Below are 26,532 nucleotides of genomic sequence, written 5' to 3'. Positions count from 1 at the left end.
CTGTACTTATTTTTTGCTACTGTTCCCCTGTCAACTTTTATTTTTCGGGTATTTTATGTTTTTTTTTTTTTTTTTTTTTTTTTCCCCTTTTTTCCTTTTTTTTTTTGGCTTCTATATTAGCTTATTCATTTATCCAACAGACACTTCCTGAGCATGTCCTGTGGGGCAGAGACTGTAAGGTTCTGGGTACTCCTAGACTAGTATTTATTTTTCTTCATTGTAAACTGTATGTATCATCATTGACACCATCTTTTCTCCTTTTTATAATTAATACTGTTATACTATCAATCTTCTGTTGTTCATTTGCTTGAATTTGCTGTCCTTTTTACTTGAAGGGCAGTCAGCTTGATGGCTCTAAAGGTTGGGTACTGGGACCAGGCTGCCTAGGTTCAAATTCTGCCAAGTCCCATCTACTGAGCGGCTTTAGGGAAGTTATTTAACTTCTCTGTACCTTAGTTTCTTCATTTGTCAAATGAGGATAATATTGGAACTGATTTTATTTGTTTTTTGTGAGGACTGAATTAATTCAAACACCATGCTTAGCACGATGCCCAGCACATTTTAAAATACCAATAAACATTGGTATTTTTTAACTTTTATTTGAGGCTGTGAGTGTTTCTCTTGGGTATCATATGTAATTTTTATTTCTGAAGTCTCCTATAATGGGAGATTTTTCTTTTAATATTTAATTTTTTTTTGAAACAAGGTCCCACTATGTTCCCAGGCTGGAGTGCAGTGGTGTGATCACAGCTCACTGCAGCCTCAGCCTCCTGAGCTCAGATGATCCTCTGCTTCAGCTCTCCAGTAGCTGAGACTACAGGCGCATGCCGTCATGCCGGTTCATTTTTGTATCTTTTGTAGAGATGAGATTTCGCCATGTTGCCCAGGCTGTTCTCGAACCCTTGGGCCCAGGTGATCCACCTGTCTCAGCCTACCAAAGTGCTGGGATTGCAGGCATGAGCCACTGTGCTCAGTCCCTATAATGGGAAATTTTAATTATAATTTTTTTTTCTCTTCTGTCTTAAAAAAAGCTGTCTTACATAATGCTTCATTGAAGATAACTTCCCCTGTGCTCACTTATGAAATTTTAAATTTTCATCAAGTTATATATCCAAGAGTATATAACTTTTCATTAATATTTCCATCTACCAATTCAAATGTTTCTTTAGCTTATGTGTTCTGCACTTACTAATTCACTACTGCTTTTGTTTCATTTGTTTTAGAATTGAGTTACCTTGTTATTGTGTCTCTAGTCTCTCTTTTTCATATGCATTTTTAATTGGTTATATTTACTGTGTTTTGGGAGATCTTTCCCAGGAGTCTTCCCTGCTACCCCCTCAGTTCAATACTCTCTGGTATTGAGTCTTTTCTGGCTTTGAGTGTTTGGTTCTAACCTTACTTCTGTGCTTTTTGTATTGTTGTTCAAGTATTTTCCTCCTTTTAATTTGTGAGGAAGACCAGCTATATCCACACCTGGAATTTGTCTCAAAACATGATGTAACTTGCCTTGAATCCCTTTCTTTTCTAACCAGATACTTTCGGTTTCCTTGCTGTGGTTATTAGTTATTAGTGGCTGACCAGCATCCACTTCACCTGATTTCCTTTTGGGAAGTTGTCTCTCACCCAGAGAAGTCAAATCCTCCTCCTTGTTGCCCTAGCCCAGACAGATCAGCTATGAACTCAGTTAATCAGCATATTATTTCCCAGGGCTTTGAATCTTTAGAGAGTGAAGTGAGGGCTGACAGATGGAGGGAGGGAAGCAGACACAGAGAATGATTACTCATCATTCCTGACAGCACCTTGCATTTGCAAGACTCTTCCTGTGATAAGATCCCTGTGTTCCCTGCAGCATGACCTCTCATTTTCCTCCAGTTCTTTCTTAAGCCTGGACTTTTAACTGGTCTTCAGTTCTGTGTGTTCAAGACAGTCTCCAGAGTCAGTTTGTATTGCTTGCAAACCAGAAAGCTAGCTGATAGAAACTTAGGATCTCTCCTTAGTTCCTTTGTTGGAGAATTACATCCTGGAAGATAATATGAGAATCAGGGATCAGCAGTTGGGGAAGGTGCCCTGGTTATAAGAGGAGCTGGGACTATGAGAAGATCTGGAAAATGAGTGGGAGAAGAGAGAAGCTGGAGCTGTGAGAAGATCTGGAAAATGACTGCCCCATCTGTAAAGGGCCTTCTGTTTCTTTGATGAAGCTACTGAGCCTCGGGCTGGCTTTCTGCATCTAGCTTTGTTTTTTGTGGCCTGTAAGCCAGGTAGGAGATGTGGCCTGTCCAGCCACCTCAGAAGGAAACTGGGTCTGCTGTCTGCTGCTTGTGGTCCAGTGAGGCCAGCCATGCTTGGCTCCCTCCCAGCATGGCTTCATTAGGGAGACTGCCTCTGCAGCAGTCACAATGCATGGGCAGAGAGGCTTCTGCAGAGGGGGCTCACACAAGAGCCATGAGGGTGAAGAATCTGTGATTAGTATCTATCCCAAGACTCAGCTTTGCTTCAGCCCTTGGCCCTCCAGATGAGGAGCTGTTGACAGAATCTCTCAGAATCTTCTAATTTATGCTGGGGTCCCATGCTGATTTTTCATGCAGGGCAGTTGCAGGTCAATACTTCAAATATTTCGGTTTTACCTGTGCCATATCTGTCAGAAATGCTGCCAATTTTACGGCCTGCAGATGGCCTCTTTCTCCTGACTCTACCTGGATGCAAATTTTCTCCCTTTCTCTTTACTTATTTTGTTGGTTATTTTTCTTAGGTTGAACCATATAAAATCGCCAATATTAGACTGCTTCTGATATGCAAAAATGGCAATTTTATGAATCAGTCCAATATTAAGGATATAAGATGGTAAGATATTGGAGGGGACTACAGATTAGAATCTAGTCCTCAATCTTTGTCTCACTCAGACTCCCTCTGAGAACAGCTTGTTTTTGGCATTGGAAAATATTCTGGAATATAGGCTTGATCCTAAATGGTATCATTTTGCTTGAAGGAAAAATGGTTTTGTAGCCAGATTAGTTCTGTTTCTGGTCAGGATTTCCTAACGTTCTCTCCCTTCTAGCTATAATAATTCACTTGTATTTACTTATTACATTTATTTGTAGAACTAGGGTAATAGCATTTCCCCCCGCCTACTTACTTTAACAAAACATTCTTAGTGTTAGTTGCTTAAATGTATGTTTTCTGAGGAAAACTTAATAGATGTTTAGATTTGCTCCTGTTATTTAAAATTCTGAGCTTGTACTAAGTGGCATTACTAATAGATTTTTTTTTGTATGACTTCTAGTGTAATGCTTAGGCAGTGGCTTGTTTTTCTTTTTGAAGATGAGCTATGGATTAAATATCTGCAGCTAAATTTGCAAGCTAGCTGTTGCAAAGCAGAACCTGTTAATTCCAGCAGAGTTCCACATAAGCTTTCATTGTCCCTGAAGAATACCAATTGATTGTGGGAACTTAACAGAAACATACTCAAATGATCCTCATAATCTATTCCAGAAGTGACTTGTTTGATTCTTTTCCCCTCCCCCTATAGCGTTATTCAACTTTATAAGCTTTTAAAGGTGAAAATCTAGTTAGCTAAAGAGAGATCTATGCAAACAACATCTAGATTTTTTGTTTTTGTGTGATCTGAAATAATCTAATCAATTATAATCATGGTACCTACTTGTAATACATATCCAGTGGATTTAAAGAACCTGCCTTCCATTAAATAATCAGTGTATTATCTTCTACACTTGTTTTATTTTGAAAATGACTGATGTAGTAATTTTTTTTTCAACTTTATAGGCTTCACATTGGAATATTTTTGGCTAAATGCTGTTAAATACTGCATGATATTTATAATACATCAAAATGTGAACCCTTATTGAGAGTCAAGCAGCTGAAACGTTAGCCTTAGCATTTCCTGTGACTAGCACCCAGCATGTTACATATTCATTGTTCCTCTCTGGGATTTGAGATATTGGAACAGCTTTTATATTGCATCTGCTCTTGCTATTGAGACTAGTGTTGAGTGGAGAAACCCACCGAGTTGTTAGAACCTAAGAACAGTTTGTGTGTTCACCAAAGTCTTGACCAGTTTCTCTTTCTGGATCTTTTAGGGTGAAAAAGGGTTCCAAATGTGTGCTGGGAGGATGGTGCCATCAGTTAGTATAGATTTTTTATCTTCACTGAATTGCTGGGTTTCAGTGCTTTGGCAAAAATGCAAATTCTTTGTTTATGTAGTCCTTGTACTATCTTCTTACATTTTTCCCCCTGGTGAACCTTTTACCTTCTCCTTAACTATCTCTGCTTGCTTCTTGAAATCAGAGAAATATTTGATGTTACATGCTTAAATAAGAATCCAAACTTAACTAATGTGCGTCTTGGTTTTTTCTAAGAAACTGGACTATAAATGTTCAATACAGACTAATTTATTATACATTTAATACAGGTTGGATTTTATGGTATTTAACTGAAGGTTGCTGTAAAATTTATAGAGCAATGGGAAATTACAGTGTGTCTTGTCATATTCAGAGTCATTTGCAGATTTGGATTGAGTTTAGAATCTAAAGATATTTAGCATTTCATCAAAGCACTGAAAGCAATGCACCAGGGTCTAAAATAACTTGAGTTCTAATAGTCGAAGCAGTGGTTTACGTTTATTTTAGAAAGTCTGTGGTCTAGCCCTACCTCTCCAATCCCAGTTCATCTTGAGTGAGGCTGCTGTACTTCCACCTCTCATTCCCTTCAACTGCTGGCATCTGTTTATGTCATGGATACCTGTAAAAGCCATGAAGGACTTCTCAGGTGCTGCATTCATCCCTTGAATACTTTCTCAGTCCTTAGAGAGGATTTGCAGCATTGATATTGACCACTCCATTCTCCTTGAAATTCTTTCTTCTTTGGCTTCAAAGTGACCTTGAGCTCTTTCACTTTCAGGTCTATTCCTGCGCTGCCGAACATTCCTTTTTCATCACCTCTCTGATTTCCTCCTTTACTTACTTCCCAAATGTTCCTGTTCTCTCGTGTTGGGGAACACGACTTGGTTTTCTTCATTTTGCATGCTTGTCCACACTGTTGTTTTAATTACTAGGCATTTGGACTACTTATAGATCTAAAGATCAAACCTGGACTTCTTTCTTGTTCTCTAGTTAGTGGCAGTAGTAAGAGATAATACTTACTGAGTGCTTATTGTGTGGCAGGCACAATTGTGTATTTATTCAGCCAATCCTCTAGCATTCTCTTGAGTTAAGGCACTTTATCATCGTCATTCTCCTGTTGAGGAATCTGAGGCAGAGGTGTTAAGGAAAGTGCCTAAGGTCACTCAGCTAGTAAGAGTGAAATTAGGACCCAAGCCAGGTAGTCTTGCCCCCAAAATAGGGGACAAATAGTCTCAACTTCCATGGTGCTCTGCTTTTCTACTTCCCCTCCCTGTGGCATCCAGTCAGTCTCTAAGCTCTGTGACTTCTGCCTCTTCAGTGTCTCCAGACTCTGACCCCTGCTTTTCATCTCCATTGGTCTTGTCTCGTACTGTTGTGAAAACCTCCAAATGGTCTTTCCATTTCCAGCGGTGCCACTTTTAAGTGCCAGCCATTTCATCAAGAGTTCGTTTTTTTAATATGTGAGTCCTACCATGTTTGCTTTAAAATGCTTTATGATGCTTCAGTCTCAAAAGGTACAGGCCAGTCTCCTTTGCCTGACACATATTGACTTTTTCTGTCTGATTCCTCCCAATTTGCTCATCTTTATCTCCAATCACTTCGTGCCTCACACTCTACTGTTAGACGTTCTGAGCCACGGGTGTCCTCAGACACATGCTGTTTTGTGCTTCTTAGGAATTTGCCTGTGTTCAGTTTGGATTTTTATTTTTTTTCCTTTTGTGGACTAGATAATTTCAGCCTGACTCATTTTTAACACTCAGCTAAAATATTACCTCATCTCTGAAGCTTTCCCTTATTTACTTCTGCCATTCGTTCAACAAATGTATTTGTTGTGCTATGCTCTAGGAATGCAGGAGGTAAGCAAGACTGACTTGGTCCCAGCCCTCAGAAAAGAGCAGAGGAGACATATAATTAAATACAGTATTACAATAAAGGGTTTTCTTCTGTAGAGGCAAGAAGGGGGTCTTGGAAGGTTTCCTGAAGCAAATGATATTCAAGCTTAAACCTGAATGATGACTAGAACTATCCAGTCAAGAAGTAGGTGTCAGAGGGTAGAAAGAATTCCAGGTTGTGAGAAGAGAATTGTGATTATGGGCCAGGGATTAACAAGGGCATGTTCCAACACCTGAAAGATGTTTATTAGCAGCAGTGGGGGAGGGTGGGTGGCGAGGGTGTGTGTGTAGAAACTGGGTAATGCATGGCCATCAGGGAGATGTGTATCAAAATTTCTACAAGATATTGCCTCCAACCCTTTTAGAATGGCTAAAATAAAAAAGATGACAACATCAAAAGTTGGCAAGAATGTATAGCAACAGGAACTCTTATATATTGCGGGTGGAAATGTAAAATGGGGGCGACTTTCTGAAAAGTCTCCAAAGAGTTTTCTAAACTTAAAATACATACCATGTGATCTGGGGGCTCTACTGCTAGGAATTTACCCAAGAGAAATGAAAACATGCTCACAAAAAGACTTGTAGAGACATTTTCATAGCAGACTTTTTCCCAGTAACTTCAAACAGCAAACAGTTTAAATGTCCTTCAGCAAGGTGATGGACTAAAAAAAAAAAAGATAAATACTGAAATACACAGTTATATGAATGAATCTCACAACTGTTAAGCAGAAGAAGCCAGAAAGAAGAGTAAATATTGTTTGATTTCCGTTTTATGAAGTCTGAGAGTAGACTCAACTGATCTCTTGTGGTAGAATTCAGATTGTCAGAACGTTTTTTGGGGTCAGGGTGAGTGGGTGAGCATGGATTGGAAACTCTCTGAATTGTTGGAAGTAGTCTATATGTTATTTTGGATAGTGATTACACAGTTGTCAAAATTTATGAGAATGAAAATATGTGTAATTGTATATTGTATCAATGAAAAATATTTTTAAAAATGTAATACAACATAAACATACAATATAATAAATACAGTACAATATAAATAATGATATGTGTCTCTCTTGATATGGAAAGATGTTCATGGTATAATGTTAAGTAAATTGAGTTGGCTAAAAACCCTGCCTACCATAACCCTTTGTACATATATCAAAGTAGTAAGTGAGTTTTTAAATTTCATTTAAATTTTATTCTTTAACCTTTTTCACATTTTTCAACCTATTTTGAATGAGTATTTTATGAATGAAGTATTGTTTACTATACAGTGGAAGATTTAAAGTATATCCCCTGCTTATTAAAACTTGGCAGAAATTATTAAGTGAACCATATGAGAAATTTATTTTTATTTCTATTTTATTTAATTAATTTATTTTAGAGACAGGGTCTTTGTCACTCAGGCTAGAGTACAGTGGTGCTATCATAGCTCATGCAGCCTCAAATCCTGGGCTCAAGTGATATTCCACCTCAGCCTCCTGAGTAGCTAGGACCACAGGTGCATGCCACTATGCCTGACTAATTTTTTTATTTTTATTTTTTTGTAGAAATATTATATTATCTAGGCTGGTCCTCAAACTCCTGGCCTGAGGTGATCTTCCTGCCTTGGTCTCCCAAAGCACAGGGATTATAGGTGTGAGCCACTGCACCTGTTCTCAAGAAATAGTTTTAAATAAAATTTCATGACTATCTTCAAGCTATTTTGAGACAGAGCTTAACTCTGTTGCCCAGGCTGGAGTGCAGTGTTGCAATCTTGGCTCACTGCCACTTCTTCCTGCCTGAGCCTCCTATGTAGCTGGGATTGCAGGCATGTGCCACCACACCCAGCTACTTTCACAGGCAGTAACTACAATGACCAGGCTCTTGTTTATTTAATAGATGTATGGGAAAACATATATACGTGTACATAAAAGCATAGGCATATATGTTATACAAATGATAGCATGCCATGCACATTGTGCTGTTTTTTTTTTTTTTTAATTGAGTGGGTCTATTTTTTAATTGTGGTAATTAAGCATAACATGTAATTTACTATTTTAACAATTTTAAAGTGGACAATTCAGAAGCGTTACAACATTTACATCATTGCCCAGCTGTTACCACCATCCATTTCTAGAACTTCAGCATCACCCCAAATGCACACTTTGTACCCATTGAACAGTATTTTCCATTCCTCTTTCTCTCGGGCTCCTGGCAACCACTCTTCTGTTTTCTGTCTCAACAAATTTGACTATTCTGTTAGGTGCATTTTATATGTAGAATCATACTTTATTTGTCCTATTGTGTCTGCCTTACTTCATTTAGCATAGTATCTTGAAGGTTCATTCATGTTGTGGCATGTATCAGAATTTCTTTCTTTTTTAAGGCTACATGATATTCCCCTGTATGTGTTGAAAGTAGTAACAAAAACTGCAATTACTTTTGCAACAACCTAATATAAACCACAGTTTGTTTATCCAGTCATCCTTTGATGGACATTTTGGTGGTTTGTACCTTTTGGCCACCGTGAATAATGTTGCTATGAATATGGGTGTGCAGATATCTGTCCAGGTCCCTTCTCTCCATCCCCAGAAATGGGACTGCTGACTCGTATAGTAATTCTTTAATTTTTTTTTTTAGGAATCACCATGCTGTTTTCCATACTACTGTACCATTTTGCATCCCACCAGCAATGCACAGGTTTCCAATTTCCTCACATCCTTATCAACACTTACTTGCTTTTTTATTATTTTAAATAATAGGCACCCCTAATGGGTGTTATACCAGTGCTCTTTTTTTTTTTTTTTTTGTCTCCAAGACAGAGTCTTGCTCTGTTGCCTAGGGAATGCGGTGGCACGATCTTGGCTCATTGCTACCTCCACCTTCCGGGTTTAAGCAGTTTTCCTGCCTCAGCCTCCCAAGTAGCTGGAATTATAGGCACGTGCCACCACGCCCAGCTAATTTTTTGTATTTTTAGTAGAGATGGGTTTCACCATGTCAGCCAGGATGGTCTCCGTTTCCTGACCTCGTGGTTCGCCTGCCTCAGTCTCCCAAAGTGCTGGGATTACAGGGCATGAGCCACTGCACCTGGCCATACCAGTGCTTTTTAAACATATGTCTTGAAGAATCTTTGAGTAAATTCTGTCATATGAATGGGACTTTTTAATTTAATTACTCCCAATTTTATTTCTGGTCTCTTGCTAATGTATTTAGTGTGTCTTTTTGTCTTTAGTGTATATAATGCTTTTATTTTAAAATACTTTTGAGTATTTTCTGACTTATTTGCAGTGAGCATGGATAAAAATACATATGCATTTTAGAGTTTGATAGTTATTGCCAGAAATATGTGAGACTACCTATGTCTATGCCCTTGACATCACAGTATGCTATACAACTTCTTGATCTTTGTAATTTGATAGGTGAAAAGTGACATCTTAATGAAGTTTTAACTTGCATTTCCTTATGAGTGAGATTAAATTTCTCTTCATTTTATGAGCCAGTTATTTCTGAAATATCTGCATTTTATTCGTTCCCATTTTTTTTTTTTTTTTGCATTATTGGTACCCATTTCTTACAATTTTATACTAATAGGAGCACTCAGTGTTAAATGATAAACAGAACGATGTGATTCCTGACCTCAGGGTACTTACAATCTATTGGAATAGGAAGTAAACATACAAATATGCAGTTAAATTTTGTTATAAATGTTATAGAAGAAAAGTTTTAGATTTTCTGAAAAATAGCAGTTTAGGTGGGATATGGGTGGGATGTGGTGGCCAGTGACAGCCCTAGTGAGCCAGTAAGAACCAGTGAGGCAAATACTTGAAGGGAAAACATTCCAGGTAGATAGACAGCATGGACAGCTAACTGAAAGAAGGGGATGTGGCTGGATTGCAATGAGGAAGAAATGATGAGAAAGGACTAATTTACCCTCTGCTCCTCATATATCAAATTTTTATAGATACGTATCAACAATGTTCAAAACCATACAGTGAGTTTCCCCAATCCTTATATGCGGGGCTTTAAAACAAATCTTTTTCTCTGAATACTAGGTATTTTCCATGAAAGGAATATGAATCAGAGAATCTGATTAGCAGAATATCTTTAGGGTATAAATTGATTCACTGGGAGCTTCTATCTTTGAATTTTCCATTTAAATTTTTTAAAATTTAAGAATGAAACACGGTATGTCATCTTGTATTATTTCCCATTTCCCCAGATGTGTGATTAGAAATTCAACAACTGGTTTTCTCATGTGAAATTAATTTGTGATTCTTTGAAGCTTGCTAAATGATGCATTGTTTGCTACTAAGTTGTCTGTAACAATTTCCCCATTAAGGAGAAAAGCTCTTTGAGTGTGTCCTTCTGTGTGTGACCAAATTCCAAATTCTGATGATTCTGCATAGGGGAAAAAGTGACACTCAGAGAAAATGATTTGCAGGTTGTTGTGCTTTGCAGTAAATTTTATATTTTGGGTAAAGTGAGGACAGATATGCTCAGTTTAGTTTTGTTTAGTAATTTTCTTAATCTTTCTACACCAAATTTCTCATCATTGAAATAGAAACATGGTAGTATTTTAATGTCTTTTACCATTAGTTACAAGTCAGTTCAGTGTAAAAAGTGAAATACAAGTATTGTTAATTTTGAAAATTAGTTCCTGGTTTCGTAGTTTCTGAATTTGTTAGATAAATATATTCCTTTGTTTCTCTTACTTACCCAATATCCATTCACATTGGTCTTTAGATTTCATGTTTATTAGGAAATATCATGAAGTGTACATGTAAAAAAGTTTTGTCAGACATCAGAGAAAATGTCTTGGTAGAAACTAAGCAATATACCCTAGGGTGTGGGCACTTTTTTTTTTTTTTTTAATTTTGTAATTTTGTGTTCCCCCGCCTGTCAGATAAATAGTTCAGTTGATACCTGTTGAACACTGTGAATGGAAGTGCTTCGAAGTGCCTGTATTCATTCTAAGTAAATTTTTCTATAGATAAAGGTATTTATCATTACTTTTTAAAAATTGTTGGTCTTGAATATACAGCTACAGTCTGTCTTCATTTTATCTTTATCATCACTAACAGCAGTGGCGCTTGTATGGTACTTTTTTGTAGGTTTGCATAGCTTTTATGTTATTGCTTGTGAATATTTTTTTAAAGTAAGTATTTCCAGACATATTGTTTCTGTAAGACTTTTAGTCCTAGGTTTTATAGTTATCACTAAATGATGATGATTATTGCTATGCTTCTCAGTAATTAGGTTGACAATTTTCTTTGTTTTTTTTTTTGTGGACTATTTCTTTTTACTCTTTCACTCATCATATGCTTCCTTAAGTGCTTCTCATATATGCTCTAGAATTCAGGGCAAATTTGTGTCCTTCTGACGTTTTTGGGTTTTGTTGTTGTTAATGGCAAGTGTTTTTGTTTAATACCACAAATATTTTATATCAAATCAAACCTTCCTGGCTTCAAGAATCTTCTGGGTTATTATGTTTTTCCATTCTTGTGGATGGGTTAGAGGGTAATACCCTTGGAAAAACAGGCAGTTCAATGAAATAGGAGTACTCACTAACCTGATTGTTCTATCAGGTATCATAGTATTATAATATGCTTCACATTAAAAATAATGTTGTCTCTTTTCTTCCATGGGATGTTTTGTTCTATCTGATAAGAGAAACTATGCTAAGAAAAACTGAAATCTATGTACTTTCTGGTCTACTATTATGACATCATTTGTATATGATATGATATATATGCCTATTTTTGACCTACTCATGTAATTTTTCTGAAAAACCTGTATGAGCATACTCTTTTAAAATATGAATCCTTTGGCTTCCATGATATAGTATCTTGGCTTTTTCTTATGAGCTGGTTTTAAGTCACTCTGATTGAGTCTTAAAAAGAAAAACCATAACACATTCTTCCTTGACTAACTCGATGGCTGTTTTATTTTGTATATTTTTAATTAATACAAATATTTGTACATATTTATGCAGCATATGTGATATTTTGTTACATGCATGGAATGTGTAATGATCAAGTCAGGGTTGGGGTATCCATCACCTTAAGTATTGATCATTTCTAAGTGTTGGGAACATTTACAGTCCTCTCTTTCAGTTGTTTTGAAATGTGCAATAGGTTCTTGTTAACTATAGTCATCCTACTCTGCTGTTAAACATTAGAACTTGTTCCTTTTATCTAACTTATGTTTGTACCCATTAACCAACCTTTCTTAACCCTTCTCTCCCATCCCTACCCTAAGCCACATACTCTTCCTAGCCTCTGGTATCTATCATTCTACTCTCTACTTCTGTGAGATCAACGTTTTTTAACTCCCATCTATGAGTGAGAACATAACGATATTTGTTTTTCTGTGCCTGGCTTATTTCACTTAATAGAATGACGTCCAATTTCATTCATGTTGCTACAAATGACATGATTTCATACATTTTTATGACCAGATAGTATTCCATTGTATATATTAGCACAATTTCTTTTTCCATTCATCTAAATCAACACTTAGGTTGATTCCATATCTTTGCAGTTGTGAATAGTGCTGCAATAAACATAGGAGTACAGGTTTCCCTTTGATATACTGATTTTTTTCCTTGGGATAAACTACCAGTAGTGGGATGGCTGGATCTTGTGGTAGTCCTATTTTTAGTTTTTTTTGTTTTTTTTTTTTTTCATTTGTCACAGTTTATGACTTTTTCATTAAATCTTCATTGGCTATTCTAATAATGTAAATATTTTTTAAAAATCGATTTCTCAGCTTACTATTCTGAATCACTCAAGTGTTTATTTCTAAGTCATAGTTATGGTAGCTTTTTAATGGTTTTACCAACTGAAAGGACAGATTGTTCTTTATTACTCTTTTATAGAATGTTTCAGGCTAAATTCAGATTTATTTTTTTTTGTTCTTTAACATTTCTTTTTTTTTTATCATGCAGAAATGTAATGATAATGAGCTTAAAACCCACTATCAGCAATGATAATTATTATTTTATAAATATATATATATATATACATATATATATATATATTTAATTGTGTTTTAGGTTTTGGGGTGCATGTGAAGAACATGCAAGATTGTTGCACAGATACACGCATGGCAATGTTGTTTGCTGCCTTCCTCCCCATCACCTATATCTGCCATTTCTCCCCATGTTATCTCTCCCCAACTCCCCACCCCCTGCTGTCCCCCACCTAGTTCCCCCCCCACAGACCCCAGTGTGTGATGTTCCCCTCCCTGTGTCCTTGTGTTCTCATTGTTTAACACCCGCCTATGAGTAAGAACATGCGGTGTTTGATTTTCTGTTCTGTGTCAGTTTGCTGAGAATGATGGTTTCCAGGTTTATCCATGTCCCTGCAAAGGACACGAACTCATTGTTTTTTATGGCTGCATAGTATTCCATGGTATATATGTGCCACATTTTCCCTGTCCAGTCTATCATCGATAGGCATTTGGATTGGTTCCAAGTCTTTGCTTATCTCCATTTCTCTTATATTTTTCTTCAGCTTGATCTTTGACTCTCTATCTGCTTGTTTTCTGTTAACTTCGCATCATTCTCTATTTTCTCTTTTATTAATAATTCTTTGAAACTTTTTAATTGGCCGTTTTTCTTAAACTTAACTCTTCTTTTTCAATTAACTCCTTTTGGATGTCACACTGTCATCAAAAAGCCCTGTCTAAATTTATATGCATTACTACAAAGTGACTTCCTTTCTCCATTCAATTCCACTGTCTGTGTATTAATACTACCACTCCATTAGACACCTGGAATTAAAACTCTAAGTCATATTTGCATTAATTCTTTCTTCTATCTTCAGTCATTTTCTAATTACAATTGATGCTTTTTCATGTAATATCTCTCATGTCTCCCTCCTCCTCCATATTTCATAATTACTAATATCATATTTTAGATCATATCATCTTGCACCTAGATAATGGAAACTTCATTTTAACTGACCTTTCTCTATTTTATTTTGCAAACGTCTGTGAGCTTCTTCTAATATAAAAACTGTAGGTAAATACTAATATTAAACTGATGGCCTTATTCATTAATTCCTCATTCGTCTATCAAATATTTGAATGAACATTATCTGCCAAGTAAGCTTCTGAGTGTCAGATGTGCAACCGTGAACAAAGCACATTCTAGTCCCTGCTCTCTTGGAGCTTACAATCTAATGGTGGGTAGAGGTGGGGAGGGAAAGAGTGGAGATTTGTTAAGGAACAAGGTAATTTTGGTTTCTGATAAAGACTGTGATGGATAGAGTGGTGTGGGGTGGGGGGACACTGGGAGTGTGAGTTTAGCTTGGGTGCACATGAAGACGTCTCTGAGCTAAGATATGAGGGCAGTTGAAACCAGCCAGACTGGGAAAGGTAGGAGAGAAGAAAATAGATACATGCTGGAAAACATTTTAATAAGTTCAGTTACAACTAATTAAAGGACATCGGTGGCTGAAAAATAATATAGATATGTATTGATAAATTTCTTCTTTATTTGGGCTATTTTAGTTAATTTTGGGGAATCTGAAGTGAGGCTCTGTTTTTCTTCAAATATTTTCCCCATTACTCATTATCATTGAGTAATTTATCCTTTGTTAATTTATGATATTTCTCAACTCATAAAGTGGGAAGTTTTTCATGCCTCCTCAAAATTAATAGAGAGAATACTCTTTAATGTAACCTTTATTTACAGGTAAGAATTCAGTTTTTGATGAAAGTAGCATCTCAGGCATCATAGGAAAGAAATGGATTATTGACAAATGGAGTTGGGAAAAGTAGTTGCTGTATATAATGTAATTCTTGACTGGTTGACTTTCTTGAAGACCATTGATGCCTGTGGGGACAGGAATTATGTTGTAAATTAAAACTAATATAGATGATAAAGAAAAGCCCTATCATTGGAATAATTTTTTTCCTCTTAACTTTTTTAGTTTTTTGTAATCTGTAGTTTATTTTCTGTATTCAAGATCAGCAACGAGTTTGTTTTTGATTTATATCCGAATTTATATCTAAAATTTTCCAAAAGATCTGTTTATTAGATATTGAAATAATGAGGTGAAATTTCCATATTTGATAATTAGATATTAAATATCATACTGTACTGACATCTCAGGTTACCAAGCATAAGGCATATGCTTGGCATATGCATATAAGGCAGGTCTGGACCATAGCCTCTAGACTGTGGCTAAATCAGGCAATCACCAGAAAAATAAGAAAAAGAACTAATTGTATGCATGGGTTTATTGACAATAAAGGGGGGGACCAGTAGCCTTGAATTTAGTTGTGTTCTTAAAGAAGTGCAGTTTTTAGAAATTTCCAGCTTCTTCATTGCAGGTTCTTGATATGGGCCTTTGAGAATCTCAAGTTTGATTGGATAATGGGTTCCTGTAGATATTCTAATGAGTCATCGTATTCTCCATGTGAAATTATATTAGTTGGTGATCCCCATGGCAACATAAATTTAGTTTATTTCTTTAATTTTTGTAAGGAATTTATTTGATTTTTTAAGAAATTATGTCCATTATCCACTGTTATTGGTTGTATGATTATACATATGTTTGAGTAAATTACATGTTGTATTAATGTTGTGGCTTCTATCATATGCTTTGTAGGAAGATAGTTATTCATCCTCTGTGCCCCTGGTCTGCTTCAACTAAATTTGGCTTGAGAGTTGGCTGTTAGCTGTAGGCATCCAGTGATGTATGTCCTTTTTAAAATTGCTTTGCTTCTTTCTGAAATGTTACCCCATTGTCCAAACCATCTTGTTGCAAGCTGGCAAATCTGTGGCACTTAAGATAGATACTTGCTCAAATTCTATTTTTTTTTCTTTTATTTACTTTTCTTTTTCTTTCTTTCTTTTTTTTTTTTTTGGCACAGTGCCTTATTCTGTCTCCCAGGCTGGAGTGCAGTGGCCTAATCTTAGCTCACTGCAGCCTCAAACTCCCAAACTCAAGCAATCCTCCCACCTCAGCCTACCAAGCAGCTGGGATTACAGGCATGCACCACCACACCTGGCTAACTTTTTAATTTTATTTTGTAAATAAGAAATCTTCCTATGTTGCCCAGGCTGGTCTAGAACTCCTGACCTCAAGCAATCCTCCTGCCTTGACTTCCCAGAGTACTTGAATACAGGGCTGAGCTACTGCTCTAGAACTTGCATAAATTCTTGACTTTTATGCCTGCTTGGGCACTATTTCAAATTTTTAGTTGTTTATGATTTTTTTTCTCTTCTCAAGGGAAAGTATCTTCTCAAAACGATTTTATTAGGGCTGGGGATCTTGTTACCTGGTATAGTATTATGGGAAAGGAATACCCAATAAACAAATAATGATGCTGTTAGAGCCTTTCACCCAATAATGAAAAATAAACTGTGTAGCCTGTATTTCAACTGAATCTGGAGCAAAGTACTTTATGATGTTATCTGTATTCCCAGAGTCATGTGGTATTGACTAGCTTTACCCTTTTAAATTTTTTAGGATAGTTTTCATGATTAACTTATAGGTGTCAGAAGGACTAAAGTAAAGATTGCTTTTTGATAAAGGTATATTGAAATAAATATTTTGCTTAAAATGACAGCCCTCCAATAAACACTCATCAACATATACTGTGTATAAAACAATTTGCTAGGTGCTCTGCAAGATTCAGAAATAAACCAGATGTGGCTTTTGACATTAAGAATCTTTGAGGCTGTGTGGGAGTTTATACCCTTGTGGAAGGAACCTCCAAAATGACATGCATGGCTTTTCCTACAGAGACACTGGGTGCTATCATGGGATCTTGAGGTTGAAATCAATCACTGGTTTAAAAAAAAAATTAACAACTAGTATACATATTGGTTATATTTAAAGGCTGTTCTTAAGGTTTATGCTTGTTTAGTTTTTTATTTGAACTTTTCTTATATTTATTAATGTAGACTCTTGTTATTTTCTCTCTAGTTTAATAGAAAATGGTCAGTTTGAAATTGTGACAGGTGGCTGGGTTATGCCTGATGAAGCTACTGCACATTATTTTGCCTTAATTGATCAACTAATTGAAGGACATCAGTGGCTGGAAAGTAATGTAGGTATGTATTGGTATATTTCTTCTTTATTTGGACTGTTTTAGACAGTTAATTTTGGGGAATGTGAAGTGAGGCTCTGTTTTTTTTTCCCAATAACTATTATCCCCATTACTTATTATCATTGATAATTTATCCTTCATTAATTTATGATATTTCTTAGATCATAAACTGAGTTACAGAGATTTACTATAGTCACTTTTAGGATCATCTACCATGTTTAATGTATTTATTTTACCTATATTTATATTAGTTTTGGGATTTTAATTACATCTTAATACTTGATCACAAGAGGCGAAAACCTAATATGGTAGCTTAAGTTTTTTTTTTTCAACCAAAAAAGGAAAGAAAGTTATGTCACTGGGTGTTCCAGAGATATGGTAGCTTTGGGTATGTCTGCATCCAGGGATCCAGGGGACTCAAATTGTGTTGTCTGGGCACTGTGTCTTCGGGCTCTGCTTGTTTTGCTGGCTTTCTCTGCATGGTGAGTAAGATGGCTCTAGGCAGCTGAGACTAGCAACCAGAAGGAGTTTTCCTTAATACTTTATCTGGCTGGCCCATCTTGAGTCAGTTGCTTATGTTTGAGCCAGTTACTGTGAGGTATAAGGGTTCAAATCACTGAGGTCTAGTCATTTTGCTGGAAATGGTTTTGGGGTAAAGGTAATTGTGGAGGGCAGGGTCAGCTGCACCTAAAAAGCATGAGACTGGGTCCTCGATATGAATGGCCCCATGGAGTGGGTCCAGTTCAACAGAAGAATTCTGTTGCTATAAGAAATGGGGAAAAAGATGCTAGACTGATAGGATCAGAGGTCTACTATAAAAACTCGGGACCAATAGAAAACTATGTGATATTTAATATTTGCATTTTGTAAGCTGGTATGTAAATCTTTTCAAATATTTTATATCTCAGTATAATAATGTAGTTTTTTATGTAAGTATATGCATTTTTATTGAAGTTATTTTTAGATATTTCATTATTATAAAAAATTGTCTCTTAGGGATAAAATTCTTCCCATTCCTATTAATTTTTTCTTTACTTTTTGAGGTAATTTCAAATTTAAAGAAATGTGTAAAAATACTGCGAAATACTCTCGTAAATCATTCAGCCAGATTTACCAGTTGTTAACATTTTGACACATTTTCTTAATTTTTTCTTTTTCCATGTTGATGTAGTGGTGTTCATATTTATTATTATCAGAACCTTTGGAAGTATGTTCTTCCATGATATCTTCCATGATATCCGTTCTTGCAGATATCATGCCTATGTAGAAAAGAATTATCATAGCAGGTCTGAAACTGCTATCCTTAGAAAGGCCATGCTTGCAAGATTGGCCCTTGGCTAGTGTCTGGGAACATGGATTTCCTAACCGATAAGAGTGGCTATTTTTAATCTGTTGGTACTAACAATGTAGTTTGTGCTAAATAACTGCTTTCCTTCTGGGAGTCTGAAATCTTAGTATGTGCTGAACAGAGGGTGCCTACATGACCAGCCCCCAACATTGGACACTGAGTCTGTAATGAGTTTCCTTGGTCAACAGTATTTCACACATACTGTCACAGTTAGATGCTGGAGGATTTAAACACATTCTGTATGACTCCACGGGGAAAGGACGCTTAGAAGCTTGCACCTGGCTTCCTCTGGACTTGCTCTGTGTGTCTTTTCCTTTCGCAGATTTTTTTTTTCATTTCACTGTAATAAATTATAGGTATGAATAAGAAAATATGTTGAGACTTGTGATTTTTCTTAACAAATCACCAAACCTGGATGTGTCTTAGGGACCCTCTCTACGCAATGCCCTTTTTCTTAAATACTTGATGTGTTAAGCCAAGAATATTCACTTTATAAACCTCAGTTATGGATTTTTTTTATGTTTAGTTTTTATTGAAATATAATTTGTGTGTAGTGGAATATATAAATCCTAAATGTAGAGGTCAGTGAGTTTTAACAAATGTACATACCCATTTAATCTATATGTTAATTACCCGAGAAAGGTCTCTCATCCCTTATCTTTCCCCCTGAAGCCAATTGCTCTTTGATTTCTGTCATTGTGGATGAGTTTTGTTTGAAGAAGAACTTATTAATGTATGAACTCACATAATATTCTTTTGGATCTTGTTTCTTTTGCTCAGTGTAATTTTTTTCTTATAACTTATTGAGATTTATTACACATAAATTCACAGATTTGTGCAACCATCACCACAGTCTATTTTTAGAACTTTTTTCACCATCCTCCAAAGAAACCTTATACCCAGTAGTAGTCACTCCACTTTCTATATTCACCCTTCTCTGCCCCAGTCCTGGGCTGTCACTAGTCTTTCTCTATATATGGATTGGACTGTTCTAGACATTTCACATTGATGGAAACATGTAATGTATGGCCTTTGGTGACTAGATACTTGGCATAATGTTTTCAAGGCTCATGTATTATGGCATATATCAGTGCTTCATCCCAATATTCTTTTGTGTGGATATACCACATTTGTTTATCCTTTATTCAGTTGATGGGCACTTAGGTTGTATCTTTTTTTAGGCTACTATGAATAATGCTGCTATACACATTTGTTTAAAAGTTTTTGAGTGAATCTACCTTTCTTCCTAGAAATAGAATTGCTGGGTTATGTGATAAAAATGTTTAGCATTTTGAGGAACTGTCAAACTTTTTCAAAAGAGCAGTATCATTCTACCTTCCCACCAGCAGTGAATGAGGTTTCTACTTTCTCCATGTCTTCACCAGCATTTGTTACTCTCTATCTTTTTATTGTAGTCATTTTAGTATATGTGAAATGGTAATTTCATTGTGATTTTGATTTGCATTTTCCTAAAGACTGGTGGTACTAAGAATCTTTTCATGTGTATATTGGCTACTTATATATCTTTTTTTTTTTTTTTTTTTTTTNCGCTCTTGTTACCCAGGCTGGAGTGCAATGGCGCGATCTCGGCTCACCACAACCTCCGCCTCCTGGGTTCAAGCAATTCTCCTGCCTCAGCCTCCCGAGTAGCTGGGACTACAGGCGTGCGCCACCATGCCCAGCTAATTTTTGTATTTTTAGTAGAGGCAGGGTTTCACCATGTTGTCCAGGATGGTCTCGATCTCTTGACCTCGTGATCCACCCGCCTCGGCCTCCCAAAGTGCTGGGATTACAAGCGTGAGCCACCGCGCCCGGCTTTACTTATATATCTTTTAAGGAGAAATGTCTATTCTAATTATTTTCCATTTTTCAGTAGAGTATTTGTCTTTTTATTATTGACTTATAAGAGTTTATAAAAATATATTCTGGGTAAAAGTTCTTTGTCAGATAATGATTTACAAATTTATTTTTTCATTCTGTGGGTTTTTTCACTTTCTTGAAGGTGTCTTTTGATACACAGTTTTAATTTTGAGGAAGTTTTCCTTCTGTTGCTTTTGCTTTTTATGCCATGTAAGAAACTGTTGTTTAATTCCAAATTATGAAGATCTGTTCCTATTTTTAAAAGAGTTTTATGGTTTTCACTCTTACATTTACATCAGTGATCTATTTTGAGTTCATATTTGTGTATGATGTGAGGTAGAGTTTTATTCCTTTGCGTGTTGATACCCAGTTATCCCAATGCCACTTGTTGAAAAGGTGATTCTTTCCTCACTGAATTGTCCTGGCACAATTCAGTTAATCATAATTTTGAGGGTTTATTCCTGGACTCTCAGTTCTGTTTTGACTTATATCTTTATACCAATATCATACTGATTACTATAGCTTGTAATAAGCTTGACATTGGGAAGTCTGAGTTTTCCAACTTTGTTCTTTTTTTAAACTTGTTTTTTTTTTCCATGTGAATTTTAGGCTGGTTTATCAATTTCTGTGAAAATGTCCACTAGGATTTGGGTAGTGGTTGTATTAAATCTCTAGATCAATCTGGGGGACTACTGCCACCTTAACAATGTCACATCTTCTGATATATCAACATGGGATGGCTTTCTATAAGTAGATTGTCTTTAATTTCTTTCAGCAGTGTTTTATAGCTTTTAGTGTAAAAGTCCTATGCTTTTTTTTGTTAAATTGGTTCCTAGGTATTTTGTTTGTTTTCCTGCCATTATAAATGGGATTTTTTTTTTTTTTTCCTCCATTGCCCAGGCGTGGCAGGATCTCAGCTCACTGCAACTTCTACCTCCTAGGTTCAAGCAATTCTCCTGCCTCAGCCTCCCGAGTAGCTGGAACTACAGGCATGTGCCACCATGCCCGGCTAATTTTTTGTATTTTTAGTAGAGATGGGGGTTTCACCATGTTGGCCAGGATAGGCTCGATCGCCAGACCTCATGATCTACTGTCCTTAGCCTCCCAAAGTGCTAGAATTACAGGCGTGAGCCACCGTGTCTGGCTGGGATTGTTTTCTTAATTTTATTTAGAATTATTCATTGCTAGTATGTAGAAGTACAGGATTTTTTGTATAGCGTATATCCTGTCTCCAGCATGAAGTTTTTGAGATTCACTCTTGTTGTATATGTTGGTGGGTAATTTATTTCCATTTATTACTGGATAGTATCCCATTGTTTGTCCACTTTCCTGTTGAACATTGGGTTGCTTTCAGTTTTGAGCTGTGGTGAATCATACTGTAATAAACATTTGTGCACAGGTCTTTTTGTGGGCCTATATTTTGATTTTCTTGGAATGGAATATTTACTAGGACTAGAATTGCTAGGGTATAGGATAAGTGTATGTTGCAGCTTATTTTAACTTTGAAAGAATTTTCCAAAGTGGTTTTGCTATTTTATATTCCACCAGCAATGAATTAGAATTCTGGTTGGTCTACATTTTTGCCAATGTTTGTGTTGTGAGTCTTTTTTCTTAGAACCATTCTAGAACCATTCTGGTGGGTACACAGTGATATAGACCTTTTCTGCATTTATTGAGATAATCATGTGGCTTTTCTCATTGGTTCTGTTTATGTGATGGATTATCTTTATTTTGATTTCCATATATTGAACCAGCCTTGCATCCCAGGGATGTAGCTGACTTGATCATGGTGGATAAGCTTTTTGATGTGTTGCTGGATTCAGTTTGACGGTATTTTATTGAGGGTTTTTGCATTGATTTGCATCAGGGATATTGGTCTGAAATTTTGTTTTTTTGTTGTGTCTCTGCCAGGTTTTGTTATCGGGATGATGCTGACCTCATAAAATGAGTTAGGGAGGAGTTCCTCATTTTTTTTTTGGTTTGGAATAGTTCAGAAGGAATGGTACCAGCTCCTCTTTGTGCCTCTGGTAGAATTTGGCTGTGAGTCATCTGATCCTGGGCTTTTTTTTGGTTGGTAGGCTATTAATTAACAAGTTGAATTTTAGAACTTGTTATTGGTCCATTCAGGAATTCAACTTCTTCCTGGTTTAGTCTTGGGAGGGTGTATGTGTCCAGGAATTTATCTATTTCTTCTAGATTTTCTAGTTTATTTGCATAGAGGTGTTTGTAGTATTCTCTGATGGTAGTTTGTATTTCTGTGGGATCAGTGGTGATATCCCCTTTGTCATTTTTTATTGTGTCTATTTGATTCTTTTCTCTTTATTAGTCTGGCTAACCTTTTTAAAAGTTTACAGATGTTCTTTGTATGTTCTGAATATGAGCACTTTGTCATATATATGTTCCATGAATATTTCCTTCCAGTTTGTGGTTACTAATTTGTTTTTAGTGGTATTTCTTTCATTTCCCTTAATCATTTAATACCAATATATAAGAAAAATTTTCATATACATTTGTATATGTGTGCTCTAAAAGTATATAATTTCTTATAGTTTTAAGTATGTAAGGAAATCTTAAAATGATATTATCTTTTTTAATACTTATAGTAGTTAGATATATGTCTGTTTAATATTTTATTGCATAGCTAAAATCTCCTATAGTAATGACAGTGGGTAATGGTCTTTCCTGTTCCAGATTTTTAATGGAAATTGTTTAGCTGTTTATACTAACAATTATATTATGTAGTATTTTTATGGTAGATGCTATTCATAGTGTTTAGAAAATTGTTTTTCTTTTTAGTAGTTTTCAGTTAGCAGTAAGTAGTTAATGTTACTGGATTTCTTATAGTCATCTATCAATACTATATGGTTTTTCTTAATTTTCTGTGGATGTGACAATAATTTCTTAAGTTAAATAGTTATAGACTTTCTGGAATAAATCCTTTTTGGTCTTACTGCTAAGAGGGGTCTATTATTGGAGGTAGATTTTTTTGATGATGCTAAAAATTTCTCCAGAGTTATTAATATAATTAATTTACATCTAAAATGTAAATTAAATTATTTTTATCAGAAACCCAGTCTTATCAACATTTTAATTACTTGGAATATAAAATAAGAATTATATATAGTAGTCTTTGTTTTAAACAGTATTTTTTAAAATAATATGCAGCCAATGTAGGAAAATAGGAAAAAAAATACTAGCAGAAAGTAAGGAGAAATCCTTCACCATTTAGAGCTACCTGTTTTGTAATATATAACATTATAACATCCTGGGCTTTTTCATATGTATATTTAAACACAATAAATTTTTCCACAACAATGGGATAGTATTTTTAAAAACAATTTGTTAGGGATGGTAAAGTGTTTAAAACTATCTTCTCTACAACGTTTTTATCTGTCTTCTTTACCGCTTTCTGTAGGGCACTTTTATTTGACTATTAGTCTATGTTATTTATTTTTTAAAGAGCAACTTAAAATTTTTTAAGATAAAAAGTATTTTGTGTTTCTTCATACGACCTTATATTTATTTTCTTCCTGCTTTGCTTTTTTTGTCCGTTTTTTGTTTCTTTTCCTCTCAAGGAGTTGATAAAGGGTACATGTGCACACATAAGTACACTTTGGCTCATTTGTTCTTTTTCTACAAAGTGAAGGTGAGTGGCAGCAAGGCCTCTTGTGAGAGAGCATACCTATCAGCCTCATTTATCCTGCAGAGTCAGCGTAGGCAAACTGATGAAATGGAGTTGGAGCTCATTTCTGCACTCCAGGCAGAGGACAATGGCAGTGTGGCAGGGTCAGTCTGACAGTGTATGTTCCTCCTACCTCAAGCTGCCCTGGAGAAGATCAGTGCTGGCCCTTGATGTGGATCAGGTGTTGTACTTACGGCTCTTAGCATGTGATAAGAGATATCTAACACTTCACTCTTTCTTCCATCCCAAATAGTGAACACTCTTAACAATACTTATTATAATATCATAAAACTCTTCAGTTTTAGAGCTATAACTGTCAAAAACACCTTGTGAATAAATTCAGTTTAAAAATTGAATTAGCTTTATTAAACAATTCATGAACAGGGCAACATCACATCTAAAAAATATATATTCTGATGAGCTAAGCAGAGAAGTGGCTTTGTAGGCAGAAAAAGGCTGTAAAAGCAGAAATAGGGAACAAAAAGTAGGTTGGTTATTTCAAAGTTACTTCCCTTACAGGGTTAAAACAGAGGAGACTTCCTTATCATGCTGCCTCAAGTAGACAAGTCCCATAGATCAGATTGCTGCAAATCTCCTGGTTTTTATTGTTTTTGAACTGGTACATATTCAAGTTCAGTTTGGTTATGTGGCACCTTAGCACAAGAGACTGAATTCTGGTTTGATGTGGTCTTTTGGGGCATAGTGCAGGAGCTCAGCCCAATACAGTGGCTTCCCATAAATTTTATTTAAGACAGACCTCTATGAATTTAGTTGGGAGGCTTTTGAGCATCAAAATGAGCCTCACTACATGTTCCGTAAGGCTGAGAAAAGCCAGGTTCAGGGAGATTTTCCTCTGGCCCAGTTACTTTCTTTTTAAAGATAATGAACGTATCTGAGGATATGACATTTCTTTGTATTGTGGCTTTGGCTGCATCTTATCAATTAGTGTTCTTGGTTTTGTTTTCTAAAGAATTTAGAACATGTTAATTTGGAGAGTATTTTTACATTTGATTATGGGATGCATTTTTAGTTGTTTAATCTTTGGCTATTAATGTATGTTTTTAACTTTATTATGAAAATTTGACCATTATAACTTTTGAGTTGGAAAATTAGTGTATGTTTGTGAATACACATATGGATACCTGTATCTATATTTTTATATTTCTATATTAAAAACCATAAGTTAGTACTGATATCTCCTGTCGTAATGCAGTATTACAACTGGGTAACAGGAGCAGGGCTGCGGGGGTGTCCCAAAGACGCTCACTGTTCCCCAATCGGATGTGTTTTCCCAGGTCCTTGGGCCTCACCCAAGAATGGGGAGAGGGCCCTGGTGGCACGGTGAGCTCGTTCAAGTAAGTATTGGACCCAGAGAGTTTTGCAGAAAGCAATTTATTAGGCAGAGAGAGAGAGTGAGAGAGAAAGAAAAAGAGAGAGAGTGAGAGAGAAAGAAAAAGAGAGAGAGAGAGGGAGGGAGGGAGGGAGGGAGGGAGGGAGCTCTCATGGTGTCCTGGGAGGGGATCCAGAGATGGAGTCCTTACAGGTAAGGGAGTATGGGGGGATTTTAACTGCGGAGTTACTCCCGCCCTACTCAAGTTCTCATCCAGTGAGAGGAACTTTTCCAAACTTCTCTGGAGTGATTGATCTTTGACTCTGATACTGGATTGGTTGCCTGGCTCCTAATCAAAGCCTCCTCCCTTAGAGCTTTTGGTGGGCTTTCTAAGCAAAGGAAGCTCACTTGGGCTTTCTACCCAGCCCGTGGATGGGAATGTTAGACAAAGAACTCTGGGTTTCCAGACGGGGAGGTGGATGGAGGCATGGCGCTGGGAAGTCCTTGCCTTTGGAACCACGCCCCTTGTGGACCTGGGAAGAGAAGTTAGAGTCCCTCAGTGTCATAGGGTACATTCTAGTCTTCCACATTACATTTCCACATTTGTAGTTACTTGTCTTAGAGTGAAAATCCTGGCTCCTTTGTTCTTATTTTTTCAGTCTTAGAATACATGAAAGTTAGCTTCAGAATTGTTAAATCCATGCTACCACGAAAACCAAAATTACTAAATAGAGTTCAGTATTTCTTTATAATTTTTGGATGTAAATTATATATGTGAAATGCACAAATCTTATGTGGTCAATTATTTTAGCTTTGACATATGCTCTTTTTGAGTTTTGGTTATATACTTTGCCCTCTTTAGATCCGGACTTTTCCTTATTGTCCTATACTGGCTTCCCATCTCTGTGTTCTTCTCTAGTATTGTTTATAGGGTTCTGTTAGCTGTCTTGTGTGCTACTTTGTGTTATAGTTATTTCAGTGACTGCCTCTGCAACTAGAGTCAAGATCTAGATTAACTCATTTTTGTAACCCTGGGTTTCATCACCTTAGGTAAGGTACTTAAAAGGTGTTTGAATGAAAAAAATAAAAAAGCATACAGCAATATTACTTATGTCACTTTATAAGTTGTAAGTAGACACTTTGAGAATCCCCAATAATTAAAACATCAGATTTTTGTAATGCTAGATGAATATTCTTATTAATTCTAACCTGTACCTTTATTTTTATTTCTTTTCTTTTTTTTTTTTTTT

The 26,532-nt window shown here is 36.0% G+C and overlaps 1 protein-coding gene across 1 annotated transcript in view; it reads left to right on the top strand.

Annotated features, from left to right (window-relative positions):
- The window catches only part of MAN2A1 (mannosidase alpha class 2A member 1), a 170,003-nt gene that overhangs the window by 44,851 nt on the left and 98,620 nt on the right, over positions 1–26,532 (top strand). The window contains exon 5 of the mRNA XM_017527221.2: positions 16,939–17,066. Within this exon, the coding sequence (XP_017382710.1) occupies positions 16,939–17,066 (128 nt within the window). The remainder of the gene's footprint in view (positions 1–16,938; positions 17,067–26,532) is intronic.

Source organism: Cebus imitator, unplaced genomic scaffold, assembly GCF_001604975.1.
Source record: "Cebus imitator isolate Cc_AM_T3 unplaced genomic scaffold, Cebus_imitator-1.0 Scaffold46, whole genome shotgun sequence".
Classification (NCBI taxonomy): domain Eukaryota; kingdom Metazoa; phylum Chordata; class Mammalia; order Primates; family Cebidae; genus Cebus; species Cebus imitator.
The sequence above is the reverse complement of the archived record's forward strand: the minus strand, read 5'-3'. Positions and strand labels throughout refer to the sequence as shown.